The sequence below is a fragment of the Tribolium castaneum genome, chromosome 9, assembly GCF_031307605.1.
Source record: "Tribolium castaneum strain GA2 chromosome 9, icTriCast1.1, whole genome shotgun sequence".
Lineage (NCBI taxonomy): Eukaryota > Metazoa > Arthropoda > Insecta > Coleoptera > Tenebrionidae > Tribolium > Tribolium castaneum.
Window position 1 is genome coordinate 269029 of NC_087402.1, and position 23744 is coordinate 292772.

At 36.5% G+C, this 23744-nt stretch overlaps 2 protein-coding genes across 6 annotated transcripts in view; one reads left to right on the top strand and one right to left on the bottom strand.

The window, feature by feature from the left end:
• rsh (radish) overlaps positions 1 to 23744 on the top strand; it is a 108656-nt gene that overhangs the window by 65290 nt on the left and 19622 nt on the right. Inside the window, exons 1-4 of one of the 5 annotated variants that reach the window (XM_015979256.2) lie at positions 15597 to 15732; positions 16073 to 16194; positions 18013 to 19664; positions 21172 to 21447. In XM_015979256.2, the coding sequence (XP_015834742.1) occupies positions 16157 to 16194; positions 18013 to 19664; positions 21172 to 21447 (1966 nt within the window). In that variant the 5' untranslated portion in view covers positions 15597 to 15732; positions 16073 to 16156. Of the gene's footprint in view, positions 1 to 15596; positions 15733 to 16069; positions 16195 to 18012; positions 19665 to 21171; positions 21448 to 23744 lie in introns of those variants that run through there. The other 4 variants (XM_015979257.2, XM_015979258.2, XM_008193363.2 and 1 more) reach the window with 4 other exon arrangements.
• On the bottom strand, positions 21466 to 23633 carry LOC660593 (helicase SRCAP). Its single transcript, XM_971260.5, has 2 exons — positions 23495 to 23633; positions 21466 to 23449 (listed from the first exon to the last, which is right to left on the bottom strand). Exons 1-2 carry the CDS (start codon positions 23556 to 23558, stop codon positions 21546 to 21548), a joined length of 1968 nt encoding a protein of 655 aa, XP_976353.1. The 5' UTR covers positions 23559 to 23633; the 3' UTR covers positions 21466 to 21545.

Consider the following 23744-nt stretch of genomic DNA (forward strand, 5'->3'; position numbering starts at 1 on the left):
AACGCTCGTTAACCAAATATCGCGTTGCAGGAATAAAAATAAATCCTCAAATCAAAATCGGACTATTAATAGACAGAGTTCCTTTTGTCAGCTTTCAAACTTAACTTTGCAAGCTGGAAGTAAACGTAAGTTTAATTTAGATCGCATGTAGTGGCTGGTATTGCCTCAGGAATGTAATCTTACATACCCGAGAATGTAATAATACATGACGTATTGAGCTACATTGAACCGAAAATTTTGAACGTACATATTTTGAGAAGTTAAAAACTTTATCCAAGTGTCACAAATGTTCCCACAGCAGGAACTACTAATAAAAAATTGAAAAAATATTCTATTTTAAATAGGAGAGCCAAACAAAACTTTAAATGATATTTAGGATACAAGTCAATTTAACAACTGTTTTCCGAAAGTAAACACTTTTTTGCGATATTTGTTTTAATTATTATAGTTTATGGTTAATGTTTTGGAGTGAAGTTAAAAAAACCAAGATGACAATTCCGTATGCTTGTTCCCGTAGGTAATTAGAGTTTTTAACTGGAACGTGGATGAACTCTCTCGCAAATTAAAGCAACAAACTAAATTTACGAACCTGACCTTAACTGTTATGTTTTGTTGGCGTCCTAGTTGGAGCAAATTTGGTGAAAGAACGATTTCATATTTAATGTAATTTTTCGTCGTTTCGGACGCTTGTCTGTTCGCGATCTAGGTAATAACGCAAACTAGCCTCAGGTAATACAAACGTTCGTTTTAATTGTACGAAAGAAATCGCTCTCGTTTTCTGTAAAGTTAAGGCAGTGTACTTAACTTGCAGCTAAACAAATACAATTAGAGGTCGCTAACAAACGAACGAACTAAAAACGCCCCAGGGACCGTACGTCTCTCTCAGGGAATAAGCAAACTGTTTATCAGCAGGGCTAGGCAGTTTCCATTTAGCACATCATTATTCCTTCCGTTATTACCCACGTGTGAGGAGGAGGTGGTGCTGCTTTGATGTGTTAAAACGACGCACCTGTTACTCGCACTTTTATCGGTTTACACAGTTAATTGATCACTGCTTTCCATCGATTAAAAATTCAGTGTCGTGGACATTACCTTAAAAGCCTCGCCACTTCGCTTGATTGTCGACAGTATTTCATTTGAATTTCTCCTTTTTTACGATTATTTATGGCCTACATTAGCAATTTCTCGAGGATGTTTCTGCGTCTAAGCGCAAGAAATTAAATAAAATAACTCATCTTCGTAATTTCACCTATTTATACACATTAATCCGATTCCATTAAATTTACGACTACATTACATCAACTCCCGCCGGAAAAAACGCACAGACTCGAGATTTGTGCGCAAAACTTTTCCAAATACAGTGGAATCGAGGTTTTGAAACATACGAACGAACTAAAGTTACGCATAAAATTCGCAATTCTTTAATTAAGCTCACGATTGATTTATTTTTCATTTTTCTCAAGGTTTCAGTAAATTTCCAGTCAGAAACTCCCCCATTTTGCGAAATTCGAAATCAAAAAATAAAACACGAAAGTTTTGCAAAATTTTGTCCTAAATTTAGTGAATTGTTTATTTTTGTCAAAAAAAAATGTAAAAAAACCTTAAACTTTATAGCAACAAATTTTTGATTTGGTGGCCAGTTTTATAATTAGAGTTTGACTTGATTTGAAGAACTGTTAACAATTTTCGCCCTCCATTATACGGAATGACCGTAAACAAGCCTGTTATTAGATTTAGAATTGGGAAGAGCTTTCGGAAGGTAACAGGTCACGATTTAATGAGTTATGTTGGGCGACGGGAAGTTGTGTTTCACTAAAACATCCTGTTAGTTATAGGAAAATTATTACGTAATGTCGCATCACTGAAACCTATAAAAGCTGCACTAATACTATTTTACTATAGTTGTAAATTGTAAAGCGCCTAATTTGATTAATCACAACAACGGACAACTCCTAATAAGGCGTATTTTTAGACCAATTAATTAACACAATAGTTAGTCAACAACACAGGACCATTTTAAAATAAAATCACTCGGACTAAACAATTTATTCGGAAAGTTTGGATTTAATTATGTTTTTCATATGTCCAGGTTTAAAACTTTTATTAATCAAAATGCAAAACGCTTAGTCACGTCTAACCCGCGCAATTTTTTCGTTCCTCAATTATTTTTTTGTTTTTGTAATAATAAAAATTTACAATAAAATTACATTAGCAAATTTTAATAATTAATTTCTGTTTTTTTTTTCAACTTAAAACGTGAGTTTTGATGGTTGGATGAATGTAATCGCAGGCAGAATCTGTAAATTTCCAGACAGTGCTCTTGATGGTCGTAGATTAAAGTACATTAGCTGTATCCGGAAGCAAAGTGTTGCTTTGTTCGTTGAACAAAACCCGAATGAAAATAATTGCGATTTGATTGCAAAAATCCAGCAATTATAAAATTGGGGTAGGTTTGAGCTAGCAAATCCCCAGAAAAATGTAATTTAAAAGGATTAGAGTATCGATTAGGCCGACTTGCGACACTGATTGATTGCTTTGCATATTTTATCAGTTTATGTAATTGATGATTAGTCCGAAGAATTAAGCTTCGTTTTAAATAATTTTTTGCATGAATTTTAAGCCTGCGCTTAATAAATTTGTATTTAATTCAGTTGGATGGCTCGATTAGCATTGCACGCACTTAAACCCTGTCATTTTGTCATCAAACTCCACTTTGGGGTGAGCTTAACTAACCGAGTTTCGAATCCTGCAATTTGCCAGATAGGTTGCACATTGTTGATATGGTCGTTTGTGACTTTTGGCGGATTAAAATCGCGTAATTCTTAAGCGTTGTTAGTTCATTTTGCTGCGTCAGATTCGTTAAATTCACGTCACTCATCATTATTATGTGCTGCTGATTGGAGAAAATTTGAAGTGATAATTCAACATATTTATGCAAAAACAAGCATGCAATCGAGCATAGGGTATTTAATAACGCAAATAACAAAAACAACTAAATCCACATTCACTGCTGGAAAATCACAAAGCGATATCCATGCTGTTTTACAGCTGCAAGGGGAAATATAGTTTATGACAGAGTCGAATTCATGTGATTAAAGAAATTAATATTTCACATTTTAAAAGTTTGGAATTTTTATGATCGATAAGTCAAGTTAAAATTTGAAAATTTTGCTAAAATTTCCACTTACCTTCAAAAACGTGAAAAAATTATTTTTTTTAACTCATTCTAGCATAGTTTTATGGACTTCTATGTGCCTTTACAACCCTCTAGAGTTGTTAAGAGTCCACAAAAAGTCCATATGTTCGATATTTTTATGTTTGATTTTTCCAATTTTTCTGGCGATTTTGGGTGATTTCCGGTACCCGGAACATTTATCGAACAATAACTCCGGAACTATTAGAGATAACCCTATGAAATGTATTATCGTTGGAAAGCCCTTTAAATTATCTATCTTTTTCAGAAAAAATCATTGTTCTCCGACTAATAGTTTTCGAGAAAATTGCAGATAAAAGTAAAAATAAGCATAATTTTAAAAAATTCATAACTAAAAAAGTATTGGAAATTTGCCAATTTTCTCGATGCCAATCGATTCCTCGGCTCATTTTGCATAGGAAGGTATAGAAATACTTTCACTTTTTCGAATAGATTAGCCATAATTGAGAAAAAAAGGTCCGGGTAACGTTTTCGGCTACACAAGCATTTTTATTTTTTCTTAACTAAAAAATCCACTTGAAAACGCAAAATGCTGCGAATTTGACGGTGCATTTTATGTACAATTTGTTGAAGCTCAGAAAGGTCGTGTGTCACCGGAGATTCTATTCCATTTACTATTCCTCAACAAGTCTAGCAATAAAAGCAAAAAGTTTAAATTAAGCCTTTGTGGCAGCAATATTTTGCAATTCGCATACGTATTAGGTATGGAAACGATCTTATTGAAAGCGCGGTTGAATGGTAACAGAAAAATATTTCCATTGCATTAGAATAAAAGCTCATATGTTAAAAGCTAGCTCGGGCTTTCAAATTACTGTCAAATCAATCCTAGCAATACTTCTGCACTAAGTTATTTCATCTCGCAGAGAACAAAAACGATCATCATTCATTTTTTAATACTTTCTGGAATAGAAGTATAGGTATAAATATTTAAATACGCAACTTGAACTCTAATGCATCTTGAGTTTTAAAATTTTCATAAAGTTAAAGCTCCACGTTAATGCATGGTATCTTATTCGAAATGATATCACCTGCAAGCCAGATTTTCACTCTGGTTTTTTCTCCAGTGAGTACCGTTTAGCTGCATTAAAAGAGGGGAGTCACAAGAGGTTGCGAATCAATATACCTACCTGGAAGCGGGAGCCAGAGTCCAGGGCCCCTTTGAATGTTTCAGCTTAATTACCTTGTACAAGCATAATGACTTTCCAGCAGGCCACGTTTGAATTTTTCTTATAACGACTAAATGCGAGTTTAATAGCAGCTCCCTCAAAACTGTTGAGCTTCAAATTGAAAAAAATTGCGAGCCAGAATTAAATTCTATCGGCAAACTGTTGCTCTCGAGCCAGGTGTTCGATATACGCTAAGGGTTGCTCTCGCATTACACTTTAACACTAAATTATGATGTACGATGGTAAAATGTCGCGCTAAATCACAGACTTTGCCCAATAATTCCAAGGGACAATCGGAGTTTGAATTATTTCGAAAACAATTTTTCCACAGATTCATTGCAAATTCGGGAAACGTCGGTGCACTATTGAAATGCTAATAAATTTAAGAAGAAGGAATCAATACTGCTAATAACCAACCTAATTTAATTATATTCCGTGTATTAGTTGGCGTGAATAGCAAAGTAAATTTATGTGAGGTGCAAGCTTGTAATTCCCTGCTAATTGACATAAGTGCAGTTTGGTGTTTATTTCAACTTGCATATATTAACACAATTAAATTTTTTCCAATGATGAGACAAATTTGTCGGGTTTATGAGATTATCCTAACCGTGTTAGTCAATCAGTTGTTTAACTCGATCGGCTGTTTACTGTAACCTACAGTTTAACAAAACCGACCATTAGGATAATCGGATAAACGAATCGAATTGCTGTCGCCAGTTTCACGTACGAATTTTAACATTCAAGATGCAAAATACAAACATGATTTATGCTGAAAATGTATGCGGCATAAATTTGGCAAATTGTTTATAGACTATAATAACTCATTTTGATGTGACACAACCAAATTTCCTTTATTAGTCAGTGGTCAGATTCTTTTTTGCCTTTACACCTTTTAGAGAAAATTAAACCAATAAAAACGAAAAAAATCGTAACGTAAAACTATTGAGAGTTTGCTTTTGAGCCATTAACAAATAACAGTTTTGGACGTAAACTTTGCATATGCCAGATGAATATTACGATTATATGGCCCTAATGCTGGAGCACTAAATGTATTAAGTTTAATGTGAATAAAGCAACGAGAGCTTATTTTTATGCTCCGCCATAAAATAATGCGAAGCAGCTTTTGTGAATATTTTATAAAAATACAAAAAATCACTTTGTGCCATTTTATCTACAATTTACAATGTTTAAATATTTTAAAACGCAATAAAGTATTGAGACAATTTGTGTTGACTTTATCTCAAGTTTGATGTCACGTAATAAAAAATAAACGTGCAGCCAGCACGCGATAAAAGTAATTGCATTTATGGTAATTCTTTTGTGTTTCTTGAAATGTGACACGAATAATGGCCATAATAGTCATTAGTCTCACTTGAAAACGCTTATTTCATTATTGGCTGTTTTGGAGGAAACGCGATACTATACTTTATTAGTAATCAAGGCTTTTAAAAGTGTCACTGCGATTTTCCTCCTAATTGTATGAATATTTGCTACCTTTACCGATCAACTATGCATGATACGGTCCTGTCAACGTCGATCATTCCTCGCTTTGGGATTCCGAACCATGAACAGATTAAACCTGGGTCACGTATACTTGATGTCGCTCAACTAGAGAGTGAGACATTCCTGGATTTCCAGGATAAAAAATCTTTCACAAGACGACACGACAACTACTACATGAAATGAAGCGAAACCTTTGGAAAATTTCATCGGTTTATAAGACGGCAGGCAGGCTATTAATATTTCAAATTCGAAACAGGGATTTATTAGATTTTAAATTTTATTGTGTCGAGAGTGTCTTGGATAAAAATAGGTCGAGTGGGGAAACTGCAATATACGGGAGAGGAACACAGTTAATCATAACTTGAATTTTGTTCAATTTAAAGAGGTTTAAAATAGAACTTGTAACGTTTGTTCGATCGAAAATGTAATTCCACGACAAAAGTAAGAATTTATAAGACCTGGAACTAAGAGGATTGCAGATATGACACAAAAATAACAAACATGTGGGCAGGTTTCTCATAATTTTTAAGTTAACTGCTACCACAAAAAAGTTTTATTCGATAATCACAAAATACATAAATAAATATAAATTTGTAGTATGTTTCATGTCATTTCTTCAAAATTTTGTAAAATATTGTAAAAAGACAGCCAATAACTTGTATTGCTGCTCTTTAAAAATAATAGTTTTCTTTTTCCAGTTCAAATACACGTACAATACAATAAAAATTTAAAGTTGTATGCGTACCGAAAAAACCGGCTTATAAAGTTTCCACTGTAATTTCTTTGTTGTTAATTATTTTATTAAATAACTTCCCCTAAACCGCAGCGTCTCATAAAGCCATTTAAAGGGTTTAAAGTTCTATCCAGGTTACAAAGAGAGCTGGCTTGAAAAGTTAGCAAGTTTGACAGTTTTGCACAAAGTAGTGGTATTCAGCCGCCAGTTATCAGTTATTTATAGCCGTAACAATAAACTTGTGTTGGAAAAAGTTGTGGTTTGTAAATTTTAGCTTTGCGTGTCTATAAATATCCAATCAATCAAAATATTTGCGAGTTGGTCGTGTTTGTGCCGCTTGACGATGCTTGTGAGCAAGCGAGGCGAACTGGGTTAAAAATAGCGAACTAGACCAGAGAGAGGGTGAAGGTCTGCCGAACTACCTGTGGAGTGTGTTATGTAGCTGAGTTGGTCGTCAACGAGCACTTTTCCTGTTCGACATTATATTCCACACGGATTACGCTTTCTTTTAAAGTGCGGAAATAAAATTACATTGCCAACCATTCGATTAGAAAGATAAAACGAAAAACGGGAAATTAACGGACTCTGCGAAATGCAAAAATTACAAGTTCGTGTCTGAATAACATCGATCAAATACAACAATACAGACGATGGTTAATAATGCACCGCTTTTGCCCCAAAAGAGGGTTCGCGAGGCTTCCAAGGGATGCTTAATTGATAATTAAACTTTACACCCCATCGATTTAATAAAGACCAACTAATTGTCTTTATTCTTCTTTAAGGTGAAACCATCGACAACTCCCTTATTATCAATCAATTTTAACCACAACCTGCAATTTTTAAGGGCTGTTTTAAACTAGAAATAATTTTTTAAGCGCCACCAGTTGATACAAATTTTGGTGGATGCGCCGGGTCAGAATAAAAATTTATTGTTTAAAAATAAATGACAAAACCGCGTGTTTATTATTTTTTTCTGTTCCTTCCTTAACTTACCTTCCTTTTAATATTTCACAATGTTTTGTTCGTGCTACTCCGACATTAAGGTATTTTCACGCAAAACGCCACGTTCTCAAGAGGGATTTGAACGGGTTTTTCGCGAAAACTATGAGCTTTACGTTCAAATGGAAATAGCGTCAGAATCTACCTTTTGGGGTTATGAATTTGTACGCTTTCAAATGAAAAAAATCACATTAAAAAATACGTAGTTGTAGTAAACTTGCAGGTTTTTAAATTAATTAATTTATTTATAAACTCAAAGACTATTTTCCGTAACATTTCTAGCAGCTTTTATTTTTTACCAAAGCTGAATTACCTTCTTAACAAAACTTAATAACTTCACCTGCTTCACAAGTGCGCTTCTCTTGAAAATTAAAAACGCGATCATCAAAAGTGACTGTTTCAAACGTAAAGAAAGGTAACAGAAGCTTCCACGAAGAAATTAAACATGTATTATTTTAAGAGTCGGAATACAAAGAGAATGTTTTAAGAGATTAGCACAAAAATTGCCTTTGGGGAAATTTGAAACCGTTGTAGGTTTTATCATATGTACGAATTGTGTAATTAATAAGACAATTCGAAGGAAATTAATTGGGTCAAGGCTACAGGAGATAATCTCACGAACATGTGGGTAATTAATATTGAGGTAACAATACGTTATTATAAATAGGGGTTTGCGAACACGTCAGGCTTCAATTTTGGATGATTTCAATAATAATTAATCGTAAGATTTAGAGCGAAATTTCGGTCTATTTTTACGAGCATGTGGGAAGGAAAATCCAATCGAATTAAAGTATTTATGCTCTAGTTAATCGCCTTAAATTAACGTCCAGATTTTTGAGCAAAAATTGTGATCACTTTTATCCGAAGACAGAATTTAACGACCACTGAACACTTTTATTATCCTGCGCATTCCCTATAACAAGGACTTTTTAAAGGATGTGATCTTTTATGAGCTCCGGTTAGTCGAATAAATAATACTAGATCTGTTTAAAGCCGTTTATATTTCCCCAATCGAAACGAAGCCTTACTTCAAAGCTCCCAATTAAATCTTTAATATTTAAGCAAAAAATGTGAGAAAAACTCGTTTTCCGATATTTTTATCATCGAACTCGCAGCTTCAAACCGAAAACATTGATTTAACTCCGAGTCCTGTTTCTCGTTATTTATAATTCAGGAGCATTCATCTGAAGCAGCGGCGTTCGATTATTGCATTTCGTTCTTTAAAATTGTGTTATTTAAGGTAATTCGAAACGTCTTTCCTTGGCTGCTTTAACTGAAACTTATTGGTAAAGACCAACGCAAGTTTTGACCAAACAGGTCGAGTTTTCACTCACAAAGCTGTTCATTTGCATTCAAGTTGGGCAAACCGCCGACTCGTGAGCGCCTGTCAACTATGTATTAACAGAAAATAAATTTCAAAATGAAGGAAAATTTATAATGTAGGGTCCGTGATTAAATTTGCCTTTAGCACTCGATACAGCAACGCAACGTTCGTCTGATTTGCTCAGGTATTTAATCAAAATTTTCCTCTGCATTCATAAGATTCTGAATTTATAAACCCAACTAGGATTTATTAAAATAATGAACACACGCGCATCCACTCGAAATTTTAATTTATTTATCACATTGAGTTTGAATGTGTTGGTTAAATCGTTTTATGCTTGCTTGAGTTTGACAGTTTGAATTACAATAGAAGCTGAAAACTGGAATATGAACATTTTGTTTACACACGTGGGGAAGCCGAGTTGACTTTAGTTCATTGAATAAATACTGCTGAACGATTTGCACTAATTATTGACGACCTTTGCAAACGCTCAATTGCTTCCTTTCAAATCATCTAGAACAGCAAAATTCTTACATACAGGCTGTCCGTTTTGCTTTATGAGCAATATACGAGAAAACTATTAGCCGGAGAACAACGATCTTTTTTTTAAAAGATAGATAATTAAAAGAGCTTTCCAACGATAATAAATTTCAAACGGTTATCTCTAATTGTTTCGTAGTTATTGCACCAAAATCGCGACAATTGTAAAAATCAAAAATCAAAAAATCGAACCTGTTGACTTTTTTAATAACCCGAGAGGGTTGCAAAGACAGAAAAGTCCGTAAAACTTTGCTAGAACGACTATAAAAAAATATTACAAAAAATACTTCCCAGTTTCCCACGCTTCAACCAGCACTCTATCATTTAGACAGCTCTAGAAAAGTGACAAAACAAACACACTTCACATACTTAGCATAACACTAAGCCCAATATTGATGAAAATGGATGTTTTCTCTCCACTTTCCATCCCCGTCCTTAAAATAAAATTCGTGACCCCACCACAACAATGAGATAAAGACGAATCCAAATCTGATCGATTTCACACATCAGACGCAGATTTTTCCCAAATTTAATTTCCGTCCAATCTGGAAAAAACTGATACGTTTGGCGTTGGCAAATTTAAAAAAAAAGTGCCAAAGTGCCTCTTTATGGAATTGAAATGGCGAAATGAAAGAACGGGCCTCAGCTGTCAACAATAAGTGGTAAGGGGTGCATGCTATGGCAAATAGAATGATATAAATTGCTTTTATTGATTCTTGCAGTTTTATCCGTGTCAGCGCGTTTGTTTCTGGGCCTCCAATCTCTTGGGAGTCAATAAGCGACCTCTGATCCCTTTGCCATCCGTCCCACAAACGCACCAACAACAAAATTATCCCAAAATTGTGTGTAATTTATTGCAAAATTCTAGGAATATTTCAGGTGGTATAGGTATTCGCCTCAAACGAAATTATTTTGTCCAAAGGCAGATCATTACATCAAAATTGCTAAGCAAAGTTCTCATAGCAATTAGGGAAGTTTTGAATTATTCAAACTTGGGGATAAATTTGATTTAACCACAGCTATTATAATTATTGACCTAACCCGGCTTGACCTGTTTATTATTTTTACATTTTATAACTAACTGTTACATAATTCATGCTATGTCTAAAGCACGTCCACTTTTTGCAATCGAACACAATGAAATATTAATATCTTATTTACTTATTTTTATGGAAAACCGTTCCGTTTAAAGTTTAAGCTTTTTGACATTCTAAAGCTTTGAGGGGAAGAAAATTGACGTAGGTGAAAACAACGAGCAAATTGGACCCGTTTTATGGATTTTATAAATAGAGACAGGATTTTCAGGAGGTCTAAAATTCTATTTAGGTGCCAGGAAAAAACAAAAATTTGGTATTTAAGATTAATTTTTTTTATTTATTTAGCAAAAAAAAATAAAAACTTAATTTTAATTGCAATAAATTCCATTACAAAAAAAATCAAACGTGTATATTTTGCTTATTTTTGACGAAATCGAATAGAACATGCAAAATATATATATATATATATATATATATATATATATATATATATATATATATATATATATATATATATATATATATTTTTAATAAAAAAAGTTTCTGGCTCTTAAAGAAAGTAAACAGAAGGAAGCAGACTGTTCTGGACTTGTATTCATCCATTTTGTGTTTAATTTTTCAAAAAAAAATTCGTAGATTTTATAATAACTGGGATCCCCTTGATGGACACCCTGTATGGAAATGGAAATAGTCTCTTTGCAAAAATGAGTGAAACGCAGTTTTGTAAAAAATCTATTTAGCGGTGTTCGTAATGATGCCTCTGTGCCCTAACATGTTCATTAATGTTCTACAACGTTATACGTTTGCTAACAGAACTATAAAGGGATGAGCAACTGTCCAGTGCCTAACCTGAAGCGATTTTACCAAATTCAAAGCACATTAGGTTAACATTTGGTGCATAATTTTTTCAGATGGCTTTTAATTAAGAGACGCTCTGCAATTTTCTCTCATGCCTTAACGAGGACAATAATGTATCTTCTTTTTTAAAATGACAGAGGGATTTTATGTTGACGTGCTATAAAATGTACAAATTCCGTTCAATGTACGTAAAATTAGAGAGGAGTTGAATATTCGCAAGGATTATTCTCAAAGGCTTTGAGAACAATGGAACCGTAATAACATACATGAATATGAGCGATCTATTATGTTATGTTGCTTTGTTTAAAGTGCGCCAGTTTCAGGTAACGTTAGCTACGCTTTATTAACCAGATTGTTGAAAAATGTCGAATTTTGTTGATCAAAAGAAATTGTTTTCTTGTGGGCTTATACTTGTGAGTTAATATAGCCCAGAGGCAACTGAACTGCCTCCCTCATAACAAGATTATATCTTATTCACATCACAAAGAGCAGGTGAGGAAGGTAACCAAAGTAAACAATCTGATAACTCAGCTGGATGTGATATGGCCTTAGTACAAATTCAATTAAGCTTAGACACATGTTTTATTTCATTCGATAATTAATTACAGCTTCAATGACAAAACAAAGCAAACTTTTTCGATCAGAGATGCTCTAAATAAGTATTCGGATTCCTTTGAAGAGGCCGCTTAATTTAAATAGCAAACTTCTTCCTGCTAATAAGTTGCTTCAAAGCTGCGCCAAATGAGTCCTATCGTTTCAAAACACTAATTTGTTTTCAAAACAAACTTTTTCAACCACTTTGCCATTATAACAACTATAATTTCAAACTGGTACAAACTTAATTTATGGCGTGTTAAAGTTTCTTTATTTGAAAATCGCTGTTCAGTTTTACGAAAAATGTTTAGTTGCATTTGAAATTCAAAACTGTCTGGATTTTAAAGTAGGTGAGATCTTGCTTATTAAATAAAGGCAAGTTTGGGTTGGCAGTCCTGTAATAGAATTCCTGACCCGAGGCACTGTATGCAAATTATTTCTTATAAATATTTAAAAGTTGCACTCATAAATTTTCTAAAATGAATCGTGGCACACGTTACAGTTTACAAGGACGATTTTCCTGAAATTGATTTGAATTTCATTAAGATTACAAGTGCAGTCAACAACGTGTTTATAATTTAAATTTTGGAACAGAAACATCTCCACCGGATTCATTAACAAATTTATCATTCACTATGTTCTATATATATAATCGATAAAAAAGGTCCAATTTAGTCGTCAATTTCTATTGAAATAAAACCGTTTTGTTAAAAATTTGACACAATTTTTAATTCTCCCAAGTTCCTATATTAAATTCTTGGTCATTTTTGACCACATTTAGTGATTTTTTCTAATAAAAACAGAAGAAAAAAATTGATTTTTGGCTTAAAAACGAGTTTAAATTCTCAGAACTTAAAATAGTGTCATTACAAATAACATTTTTTTTTTCAATAATGCAACGACCTCGTATTTCTTATAATAACTGAGATCCCCATGAAGGAGCTCGAAAAACAGACACCCTGTATGTTCCAACCAAGCATTTTACCTGATGTCTCTCACAGGAGTGCTTAAATATTTTGCTACCAAATTGAAAATATTGAGTTTAACAATAAAAGCCAAACTATGATAGAAAATTGCTTGCGCAAATGCCGAATCAATAATTAATTTTGTTGTTCGTTTCACAACAAAATAAAATTTAATAGTAATTAAAAAAAATACAACGTTTTGATACAAACACGTATTAATATTATTTTATCCTCAGATAAGCGTCATAAAGTTTAAGTGGCACGTAAATGTCACGTTTTATGGCGAGGTTAAATTCTTGTAGAAAGTCAATGAAAAAATCAGCAATACATCCAGAAAGAAGTGAATTTTTGATTTAGAGAGAAAACAAGCGTCGTAAAATTCAATAGCAAAGTACTGATTGTTTGTGTAATTATGAAAACATGTCGGCAATGTTTCAAAATTTAAGTAAACAAAGAGAGTTAAAAGTTCCATTTTGAAGCACTTTAAAGTATTCAGGTTTACTGTGCCAACATAAACAAAGGGCTTATCTGAAAATGTTTTCTTTTCATTAAGGTTGTGCAATATTGATCACCTGAGCGATTAGGTGTCCCGATATTTTAAAAGGCCCTATGGCTCCGACTTGGATAATGTCTTTGCTATCCTTATGAATAATTTATAGTGCACTATACGGTTTTCCTACCAGCTTCAATCTGATTTCGGTGTTTTGAGTAAATGTTTTTTCGGTGTACGATGACACAAAGTAGGCAAATTTTCGCCTTTAATTAAACACACTGGCATTCGCTTTAATTCCAGACATCTGTAATCGGAAGCTGTAAAATTGTTTGGATTTTTCAACGATCGCAGTGGCAAATTCCACGAATTTCCGATACATAATAATCTGATACGAGGCAAATTCTCAGTGCGGTTGACCAAACAGAATGCCGAAAGTTGAAATTTCTTACAAAATAATTGATTCGACTTTAAAAATAGTACACGGCAATATTCCCAAAATCCCCCCGGATTATATTAGTATCTTCTTACAATGACAACTTAATATTTGCATTCACCGGTTCCTCTGAAGCCTGCACAAAAGGATTCATTATTGCGAACATTTAATATTAAATTTTTGCCTTTTTATTATATTTTTTTAATACTTGTCACGCGAAATTTCGGCCAGTTAATTCCAATTCCGCCTAAACTCTACGCACAATTCAGTCATTGTTTGGCTTGAAACTTTGAAAAATAACGGTCTCTCCACTTTAAGAATCCAAGAGATCTTCAGCAGGAAATTTTCCGGATGCTAGGAAATAGGGATTAGTCGCTTTGTTTGGCTCCGAATCCCAGCCACCCACCTTTCTAGATTATCTCTTTATGTTGTGCACGATCGTATGTAGATATTTCGCTGAAATACTTAAATAAACCTATTGATTTAAACACAACCATTGTCTGCTTTATTACGATCAAATATTTGGCATTCCACTGTTTATTAAAACAGTTATGAGCGTCTACTACACTTGTATAATACAATAGAATATTTTTCATTTATTTGACAACAAAAAGCGCACTGATTTTTCTTGTTCGGGCTTCATTCCAAACAAATTAATAAATAGTTGGTGATTTTAATTCGAAATTGTTGAATTGCCGAGAGTGGAGCTGCAGGCAGACAGGTATATAAAATTATTGAAATTAAATTAAATTCGCGAATTAAATTTGATGAAAAATAAAACGGAATTATTTTGTCATTTGTTACAGTCGAGTCCAGTTATAACGAACTTTTCACCGAATTTTGAGGAATATGTCAAAATAAATCAACTGGCTTTATCAAAATTTTTACTATTTTTACAAGTTTTTAAAATGTATATCTCAGAAATTATAGATATTCGGATAATGCAAGTTGAGTTATTTCACTTGTTTTGAGCTCTACTTTACAATATTTGCACAAGTATTGTTTTTAATTTACCGCTTACTGTAGTTTCGTTCGTTGTTAAAAATGGTGGATGCGCCGGGGGACAATTTTCCGTGAGTTGAAAATAAAATCCATAAAAATAAATATGTGTGTGTCGAGTGAGCAAAAGTTCATTTTCCTCGTGTTACAAACAGATCAGGCATTATGTTACGCTTTTTGCATTTTCCTGACAAGGCTTTTTATAAATCGATACTCATGTACTTTCAGGGCGTTCAGTTACTTTCAAATCTCTTCAAATTGTTTTAGAAACAATGAATACGTGAGCTGTGTTGGCAAACGGCCTCAATTTGAAATTTATGGAATTCGATGTGTTATTGATAACACACACACACAAGACAAGGGCGATTTGCCTTCAATTACAGGCTTAACAATTTAATTGCTAAACGGAGGAACAAATGCTAAAAGTTTGAATTAGCACGTGCTTGTGAGCTTTGGTTTAAGCGCTGTAAATAATTGCGAAGGCTCGTGATGTGTAATTATCGTGGCAGAAAATTAATGAAAATTAAAGTTAATGAAATCAAGCTAATGGGAGATAATGCGATGAAAGCTTATATTTATCGAAGCAGAATAGACTGCTGAAAGTGTGTTTGTGTGTGATTGATACTTGCACCTACAAACACAGTTGTTGGTAGGTCCCCAGATGTCGCCGGTACCCACACAGCAAATCAATCGTGACGTCATCGGCGTCGGAAAGTGGGCGCCGACGCCGTCGACGCTTTCTGTCGGTGCCCAGTATAACGTCGACCGCGTAACCGAATGCCGGTGTTACAGTGCGCTATAGTCTTGCACAATTTTCCTGGTGTAGCTTAAATAATCGAGCTTTTGCTACTATGATATAGTTGGTGCTAGATAAGTGAGTCTTGCATGATTCCATGACACGTGCATTCACTTGATGTCACTTTACCGCCAAACTTTCAAACTACTCGTCCAAACCACCTGTTACTACTTCAATGCGCGCTTGAGAGAAATTTCGAAAAGTGGGAACGCAATTGATTCGTTCAAACGAGTTTAAATCGAATTAATTAATCGTCTTTAATTGAATGTACTAGTTAAAATCGATGGGAGTTGTTGGTTTTATTTTTTTCATTTTGTTCCTTTGGTGAATGTCTAAATTTGTGTGATTAGTCAGTCTCGAGTGAAAATGTTTGTGTAGGTTTGGAGCGACTATTGTAGTAAGTGTTTGGTGTTAGCAGGCAGGTCTGGACGGAGTCGTCTTCGACGGAGTCAGCGTGGAGCGTCGTCCTCTTGCCTGGTCCAGGGGTCAGCCAGAATGAGCCATGGCGCAGCTGCCTTCGCCGCGCTTGCGCCACTACAGGTCCGCACTCGCACAAATTTAGGGTCCCGGGGCTAGCGAAGCCTCGGGTCATCTAGGGCCAAGCTTACATTCTTCTTTAGCATGTTACTAATGCACCGCTGCAGCCGACTCGCACTCAGCACACATTTTTCATCACAGGCTAACTGACGATTCCTTCCCTCACACATCTGCTGCTAACGTACTTTTTATCAAATATTATTGAATCAACAGATTGGAGCTTAATTTATTCTTGTCAAAGTTTTAATGATCGTCGAAAATAAAGTGTTCCACTCGTGAGTTGAAGGAAAAATGCACTAACTTGGTTTTTATTCATTATTTCGAAATCATATTTTAACCCGGTACTGAATAACACTGTGCAACAAAATTTTACTGTTTTATTGTTTAAGTATTTTTTTACCAATTTTGAAAGTTGGTAGTGTAACAAAAAACACCTCTCACAATATTTTCTAAAGTGCTAAGTGTATTTTTTTGTTAAATTTTAATTGTTTCACTTTTTTGATTACTATTTCTTAAAAAAAAATAAGTAAAACGCAACTCCAACTCCTGTTACTCCTGATAAAAATCAGCTTTTGCTGCTTGCTGTGATTTAACTAAAATGAAATACTTTGGTTTTTCTTCTAATAGTATTCCCCTTATTTTCTTATTTCTTGTTATTTTCGAGATCGCACGCTACATTTTTTTTAATTTTTCTGTTCGAATAAACCAGTTTTTGAATGATTATTTGCTAATTTGGCGTTTTATGCTGAAAAACTTTTGTTGTGCTATTTTTTATGTTAATTTTGATAATTTTTTTTATGTTTAAAATTATATTTTTTTATTTTTTGAATTAATAAAGTTTCATGGCGAAAAAAAAATTGACGAATAAATTCGGACAATTTCGAAAAAGTTTAAAAATGAGCTCGGAACGCCGTCAGTAGGGTTCTCAGTTATATTTTGGAAATTTTTAAAAAAAAAAATTTTGTGAAAAGCCATTGAATGTAAAATCACACTACAGATTTTTTCATAAAAACAGATAATGCAGCAAAAATGTATGACAAAAATGAAAAAAGGGAAAAAATAGTGACAATTTTTGGATTGTATTTCATATTTATAGGCTTAAGATTTTTGTCACTACTTGGAAAAATAACTTCTAACTTGAAAGTTTTTTTTTCTTTGAACAAATAAAAGCTCAAACAAGCATAGATTGATTTTTTTATTAATATTGATAACATGAAATCGAGAATATTCTGAACTAGAGCAAGCTTTGAAAAAGAGTCTGTCAGGCTTTCTTTATAAAAATATTTTTTTTATAAAAATATTTTTTTATAAAAATAATTCAAATCAAAATTTATGGAAAAACTAAGTACGGAGGAATTGCTTAGATTTGGTGTTTCTCAAAGATCCGTATTAGGACCTTTACTCTTTTTATTTATATAAAAAAACGAAACGTTCTAATATAATATTATTTGCAGACGATACTACAATAAATTCTAAGCGCAGCGATGTTAAATCATAACATAATATCAGGCAATGAAATAAAATATCACAAAACTCCGAAAAGTTTCATCCAAAAAACCAATTATCACGACAAATTATGCCAAGATACGGAGTCAACCAACGCAAAAATATCCGCATTAATAATAATTTAAATTATAAACCAAAAATGATTTCAAAATTTAAGAAAATAGCTTAGTTATCGATTTTTGAAGTGAAAGGTACAAATCCACGAATTTTCCTGTATTTGATAAAAAATAACCTTGACCCGCTAAGCAGATGTGCGAAGGACGATTCGCATCGTCTCCGATCATCGCTTGTTAATTAAAAGTGCATCTTTTGCAGAACAATGACGGCCATCTGCTTCGTGTGCAACCTTCCGATCCTCTCCCACCAAGTCGGTCTAGTATGGCAAGGGGGCAACGGCTGGGACGACCTGGTGCGGGAACAAGTCGAAGAGTCCACCATCCGTCAACGTCTGGGCGGTCGAAGAGACTCCGCCACTCAAATCTGCAGCATCTCTCCGCCGACGGAAACCCAAGAAACCTCCCCACCCACCTCGGGCACGACCCGCCGCCGTCGGAGTTCCCTCGCCCAACTCACAGACATCCTCCGCGAATGGGGCGGTTCGACGAAAACCCGCCAAAAACAACTGTGTCGGAGGGAAACTCTAGCGGACTTGGCACGTTCACTCCCCTGGGGGCGGCAATCCACCACCGAAGCCGGCCCCACCCCCAGCATCACCACCGCCCGCAAACGAAGGGAATCTAGCGCTGACTCCGGCATCAGAAGCATGGGCTCCAAGTCCAGGAGAGACTCGCACCACACTGCCATTTCAGATTTCCGGTCGGAAGTTGCCAAATTATGGACGCGGAGGGAGTCCACCACGACGATGGTCACCACCAGCACGTCGCCGAGACGTGGAAGCGGCGAATCGAGCAAAAGTGGACGAAGAGATTCCGTCTCACACTCACATGGAACGTCAAGAAGGGGCTCGGGGGAGAGTGGACGTAGTGGTCGGAGAGACTCCACCACTATTATCACACCCCCACCTCCGAAAATCGTAGCAGCGCAAAAAAAACGCCGAGATTCACGTACGATTAACGACACTCCGTATTATAGACAGGAACAAAGACCGTCGACTTCGTCCACTGCGTCCGATTCAACTCCCTTGGTGACGACCCAGGAAACAACAACCCAGGTCATGTCACCTCCAACTATTATAACTTCAAGTGTTACTCCACCGGCGACTTCGCCAACAGTTCAAGCCACAACTCCCACACATCCGTTATTGGCGACCAGACGTGACTCCACCACACAGTGTGGTCGTCTAGGACGTAGAGACTCCCGGAGTCATGCTAGTCCCGAACGTAGCAGTAAACTATCTCGTTTGCAGCGTCAAAACACCGCTTACGACGAGAGTTGTTTACCACCTGGGGGTTGGTCTCGGCGAGGTTCGCAACCCACGGCTTTAAGTCCCGATGTGGACGACACCGGACGTAAAGCACGTCGTGACTCACTAAGTCCAGATTCCGCCTCCAGGAGTCGAAGAGACTCCAGGTCGCATCTAAGTCCAGATCGTTCGGGTGAAAGGGATATTAGCCCAGTTAGACGAACCACACGAAGAGGGCGTTTACGGCGCCAGTCGACAAGCGTGGCCAGAGGTGGGGGACCACGTTCACCAGACAGTTCAAGTTGTTCAAGTCGAGATCCAAGTCCTTCCAACCGACCTGTTCCTCCCCCAAGTGAAAATTACCGACCGACGATTCGACGGCAGTCAACCACCGAGGAGATTTTGATCGCTCGAGGGTTCCGACGACAGTCGACCACGGAGGAGATGATCAGATGTCGGAACTTCCGGAGACAGAGCTCCCAAAGTGACGATTGCCAAAGGTATAGGGGTAGGAGGGATTCAAGCGCACAAATTCTAGACGGTACTATTGCTTCCATGACTGTTGAAACCTCCAGCACGTTTTTCGATTCCAGTACGCAAACAGGTAAGGAGAGCTTCACCGTCTGAAAGGTTTTTAGCTTGAATGTGCGCGCCGTCGTCTCAGTAATATTTGTGATAACACAGTTGGTAATCGATCGGGAGGTGGGGCCAGGCGTCGCGACGCTGCTCAGTGGTGCCGTGGCATCCGCAGCACGTGGACGTCGACGTCGTGGCCGTTTCCTCCATGCACTCGAACCAAACTCAAAACTAGTCTCACAAGTCGGTGGCTTTTAAAATGCCGGGAGTGGCCGCTGACGCCCTCTATTGAAGGGTGCGTCCTTCTGGACTATGAGCTTTCAACTGCTGAAACACCAGGTACTTGATAATAATAAACTGTTGCTTGCGCCTCTCAAAATCTGATAAGAATTCATATTAAAATATTGACAAGCTGTCATCAAACGAAAAATATTACTCGCTTCTTCTATTCACGGCGCAGAAAATGCAAATCTATCGTCGGCAGTGCGAAAAATAAAAACACGACCCCCGTGTTACATAAAAGATATCGCAACAAAAGCCGCTTTTTGAATGGCGTTAAAATGTAACGCCCCGGTTTTAATAAATTCACAAAAGAAGGTCCACAATATTTAGGCATTTTAGCTGCATTTTTCTTCGCACAAAGAAACCAACAACGGCTTGTGAATTAACCCTAGCAGAAAGGCAGCGCGGTTAATGTCACCCATAACTAAGCCAAAATTAAATTAGAGAAGACGTGATATCACCCCAGAGAAACTCTAATTAGTATTATTGAGTTTTATTTTTAACAAAGTGATTTGACAGGAAACGATAAGCAAACGAATGATTCAACGATTTATCAACTGCGGTTAAAAGATGAAGAACAACGAGGATCTAATTTTAAAATAAAAAGCAAAGCATTTTGATCGTTAGTTTTCATCCTAAAAATAATTTCGCACTGTGCAAACAAACGAAATTTTCCGATTTGCAGCAATCGTTATTTTATTCTACAGGATGGTCCAGACCAGATCCCGTCTTTTTGTAGATATTATTACTCTAGGACACATTTCGGGAAAATATTTTTAATTATTCATAGTGTCCCACAAAAAGTATGACATCATAATAATATTTTTTTAATGGTATTCTATTATTTTTTAGTGCCCTTTAGGCTGCCTTCCTAGAAAGGCATTCCAATGAGCACAAAAAAATAATAGCATGCCACTAAAAATTGTGTTCTGTCTAATCAAAAATATTTTTCTGAAATACGTCCTACAATTTAAATAACGTCTACAAAGTATGAAATGTTTAACTTTACTGAGCTATGGAAGACGGGGGCTGAGCTGGGCCACCCTGTAATTGTCACAAGCGAAAGTTTGGCCAAGTCAAATTATTTACACCTGCCCGAATGTCGGAATTAATTTGTAACGTTTTATTTAACTTTCCCTTGTTTAATATCCAGACGGATCGATGCAACAAAAAACCTTTCAGATACAGCAGTAGAAACGATCCCTTCGAGATTTGATCGAATAAAATTGTTTGATTATTTTTGAATATTCCAGAACCTTCGCCGCTGTACGACAATAATCACTACCACGAGGAATGTTTGCGATGCAATTCGTGCGGACTCAATTTGACGGGTCCGAACCAGAAGCGAGCAAGACGCTTCAAAAACCAAATACTCTGCGACTTACACTTCGCTGACGTTGCTCTCATGGAGTGCTCCGACTTCATGCAGCAACTTAGGGCTTTCAAGCCACAATCACTGGGATGTGCAGTGGCCAGAAGGAAGTCTTCAACTACCCTCATTTTCCCTCTACCACCACAAGCCTGTTCAGGTAAGTCAAAACAACAAGTTTCTTCAACATTTTTATTGCTCACGTAATTACAATACAAGACTATCTCTAACTAAAAGTAACAATTTTAAATTACCCACTTAAAACGGTTTCAAAATGCCAAGAACCGGGCCTAATATTGGGCCCAATAAGCTCAAAACTGGCCCCAATACTGGGGCTAGCAGCCCCAAAATAGGTCCCAAAAGACCTCCCAACATTGGTCCCAACAAACCCAAAATTGGTCCTAACAACCCCAAAAGAATTGGCCCTAATATTAGGAAAATCGGTCCCAAAATGGGCCCAACTCCGCCCAATATAGGCCCTAGTAACGTTCCAAGAAGTGGGAGTAAAAGTGGTACAATTGGTCCTAAAATAGCCAGAAGTGGACCTAGAACAGGTCCCAAAAGTCCCAAAATTGGACCCAAAACTGGTGCTAATGGCCCTAGTACCGGCCCAATTAACATCAAAACAGGGGCAATTAGTGGAGCTATCGGGCCAAGAAGTGGGCCCAAAAGTAGGAAAAATGGCCCCAAAAGTCCAAAAATTGGGGCTAGGGGACCCAACAATGGCCCTAAAAGTGGACCAAGAAGGGACAAAATCATGGGCAAAATAGGCCCTAAACCACCTAATACTGTCGAAAGGAGAGGCCCCACAACCGCCAAAAGTGGGCCTGCCAGGCCCAAAATTGGTGCAATTGGCCCTAGTACTGGTGCTAGAATTGGCCCAAGGAAGGTAAGTAAAAGCGGTGCCACGGGTCCTAATAGCCCTAGTAATGGGCCCAAAATGCCCAAAATGGGCAAAAAGGGCCCAAGTTTGTGTACCAAAGGCGCAATGGGACCTAAAGCTGCCATTAAAGGAGCGAAGTGGGGTTTCAGTAGTCCCAAAAGTGGGGCCAAAGGAGCTAACAAAGGAGCAAAGAGTGGTCCAAGCAATGGTCCCAAAATTGGGCCGATAATTAGCAAAAGTGGTGCCAAAAATAGGGGTAACAAAGGCCCCAAAAGGCCGAAAAGTGGTAATAAAAGAGGGCCGATTAGTAAAAGTGGTGCCAGGATTGGTAAAATTGGGTTTAAAAGTGTCAAAAGTGGGGCTATTAAGGGCAAAAGTGGGGCTAAAATCGGTTGTAATAAGGGCAATAAGGGTAGCAATAGTGGTTTTAAAGCCCCTGGTAAGAATGGTAAAAGGGCAGGAAGTAAAATTGGTCCCATTAGTAAAAGGAGAGGTCCAAAAACTATTATAAGGATCGGTGTGAGTGCTATAGGTACTAGGGGACCTAGTGCTGTAATCAATTGGGGAAGGAACTGTGGTAGAAGTAGGAACGGAATAGGTGTAAGGTGGAATAAAAGATTCAAGAACCCTCCACCAGGTGCTAACGCACTCCTAAGCAGGGTAATAACAGGTGTTAGGACTAGCGAAATTCCGAAAATCGCAGTGGTCGTGATGGGATCAGGAGTTACAAAGTCGGGTAACAAAGCGTAAATCCCTAACACAGTCCTAATAAACTGCCCAACATTGGGCAAAAAGTTCGGTAGTAAATGTTTCAAGAACGTTAAAATGATCAAACTGAGCGCCAAAGTGGGTAATGACAAATTGTTACCTAACAAGTGTTGTATAATTCCATTTTTCACCAACAACTGCCATAAAATTCCAAAGCCTATTGGTCCAAACGCCGGCAAAAGAATGGTAAGTGGTAGCACAAACGGTAAAAGTTTGACGATTTTCGGGCCAGCTTCAAACGGAAGATTCCCGATATTTACCAATTGAGCAAGGACCGGGTCAATACTCTGCACTATTTTTTTCAAAACGTCTCTTATTACGGGCACGTATGGTGTCAAAAACGGAGCAAAGAAATTCACAACTGTTAGAACTATCACGCCAAGGGGCCCAATTGCGGTCAAACCCAGTAGCAAAAATGGGATTAACAAAGGGGCAAAAACACGGACTAGCACATTTATCGGGGTTTCGGTCACATGTTTAAGAAGAGCCAAGTCTCGTATTGGGTCCGAAGCTAAGAGAAATTTGTAAATTATTGTTTAAAAAAATAGAGACTCACCTATATGAGGAACGTTAAGCAACAAAATGATTGAAGAAACCAAAATAAGTTTACGTAAACCCATTTTTACATTATTTTTTACAAATTTAAGTTTTTGGCGGTGCCAAAAATACGTTTGATGAAAACACTGAGCAAACGTTGGGTTATATACGTCTTTATCAGCCACAGCAAATTGGCAAAACTTGCTTTAAGCACAACATTCGTTACGAAATTTGTTCCAAAATATTATGTAACAAAGATAATGCCTGAT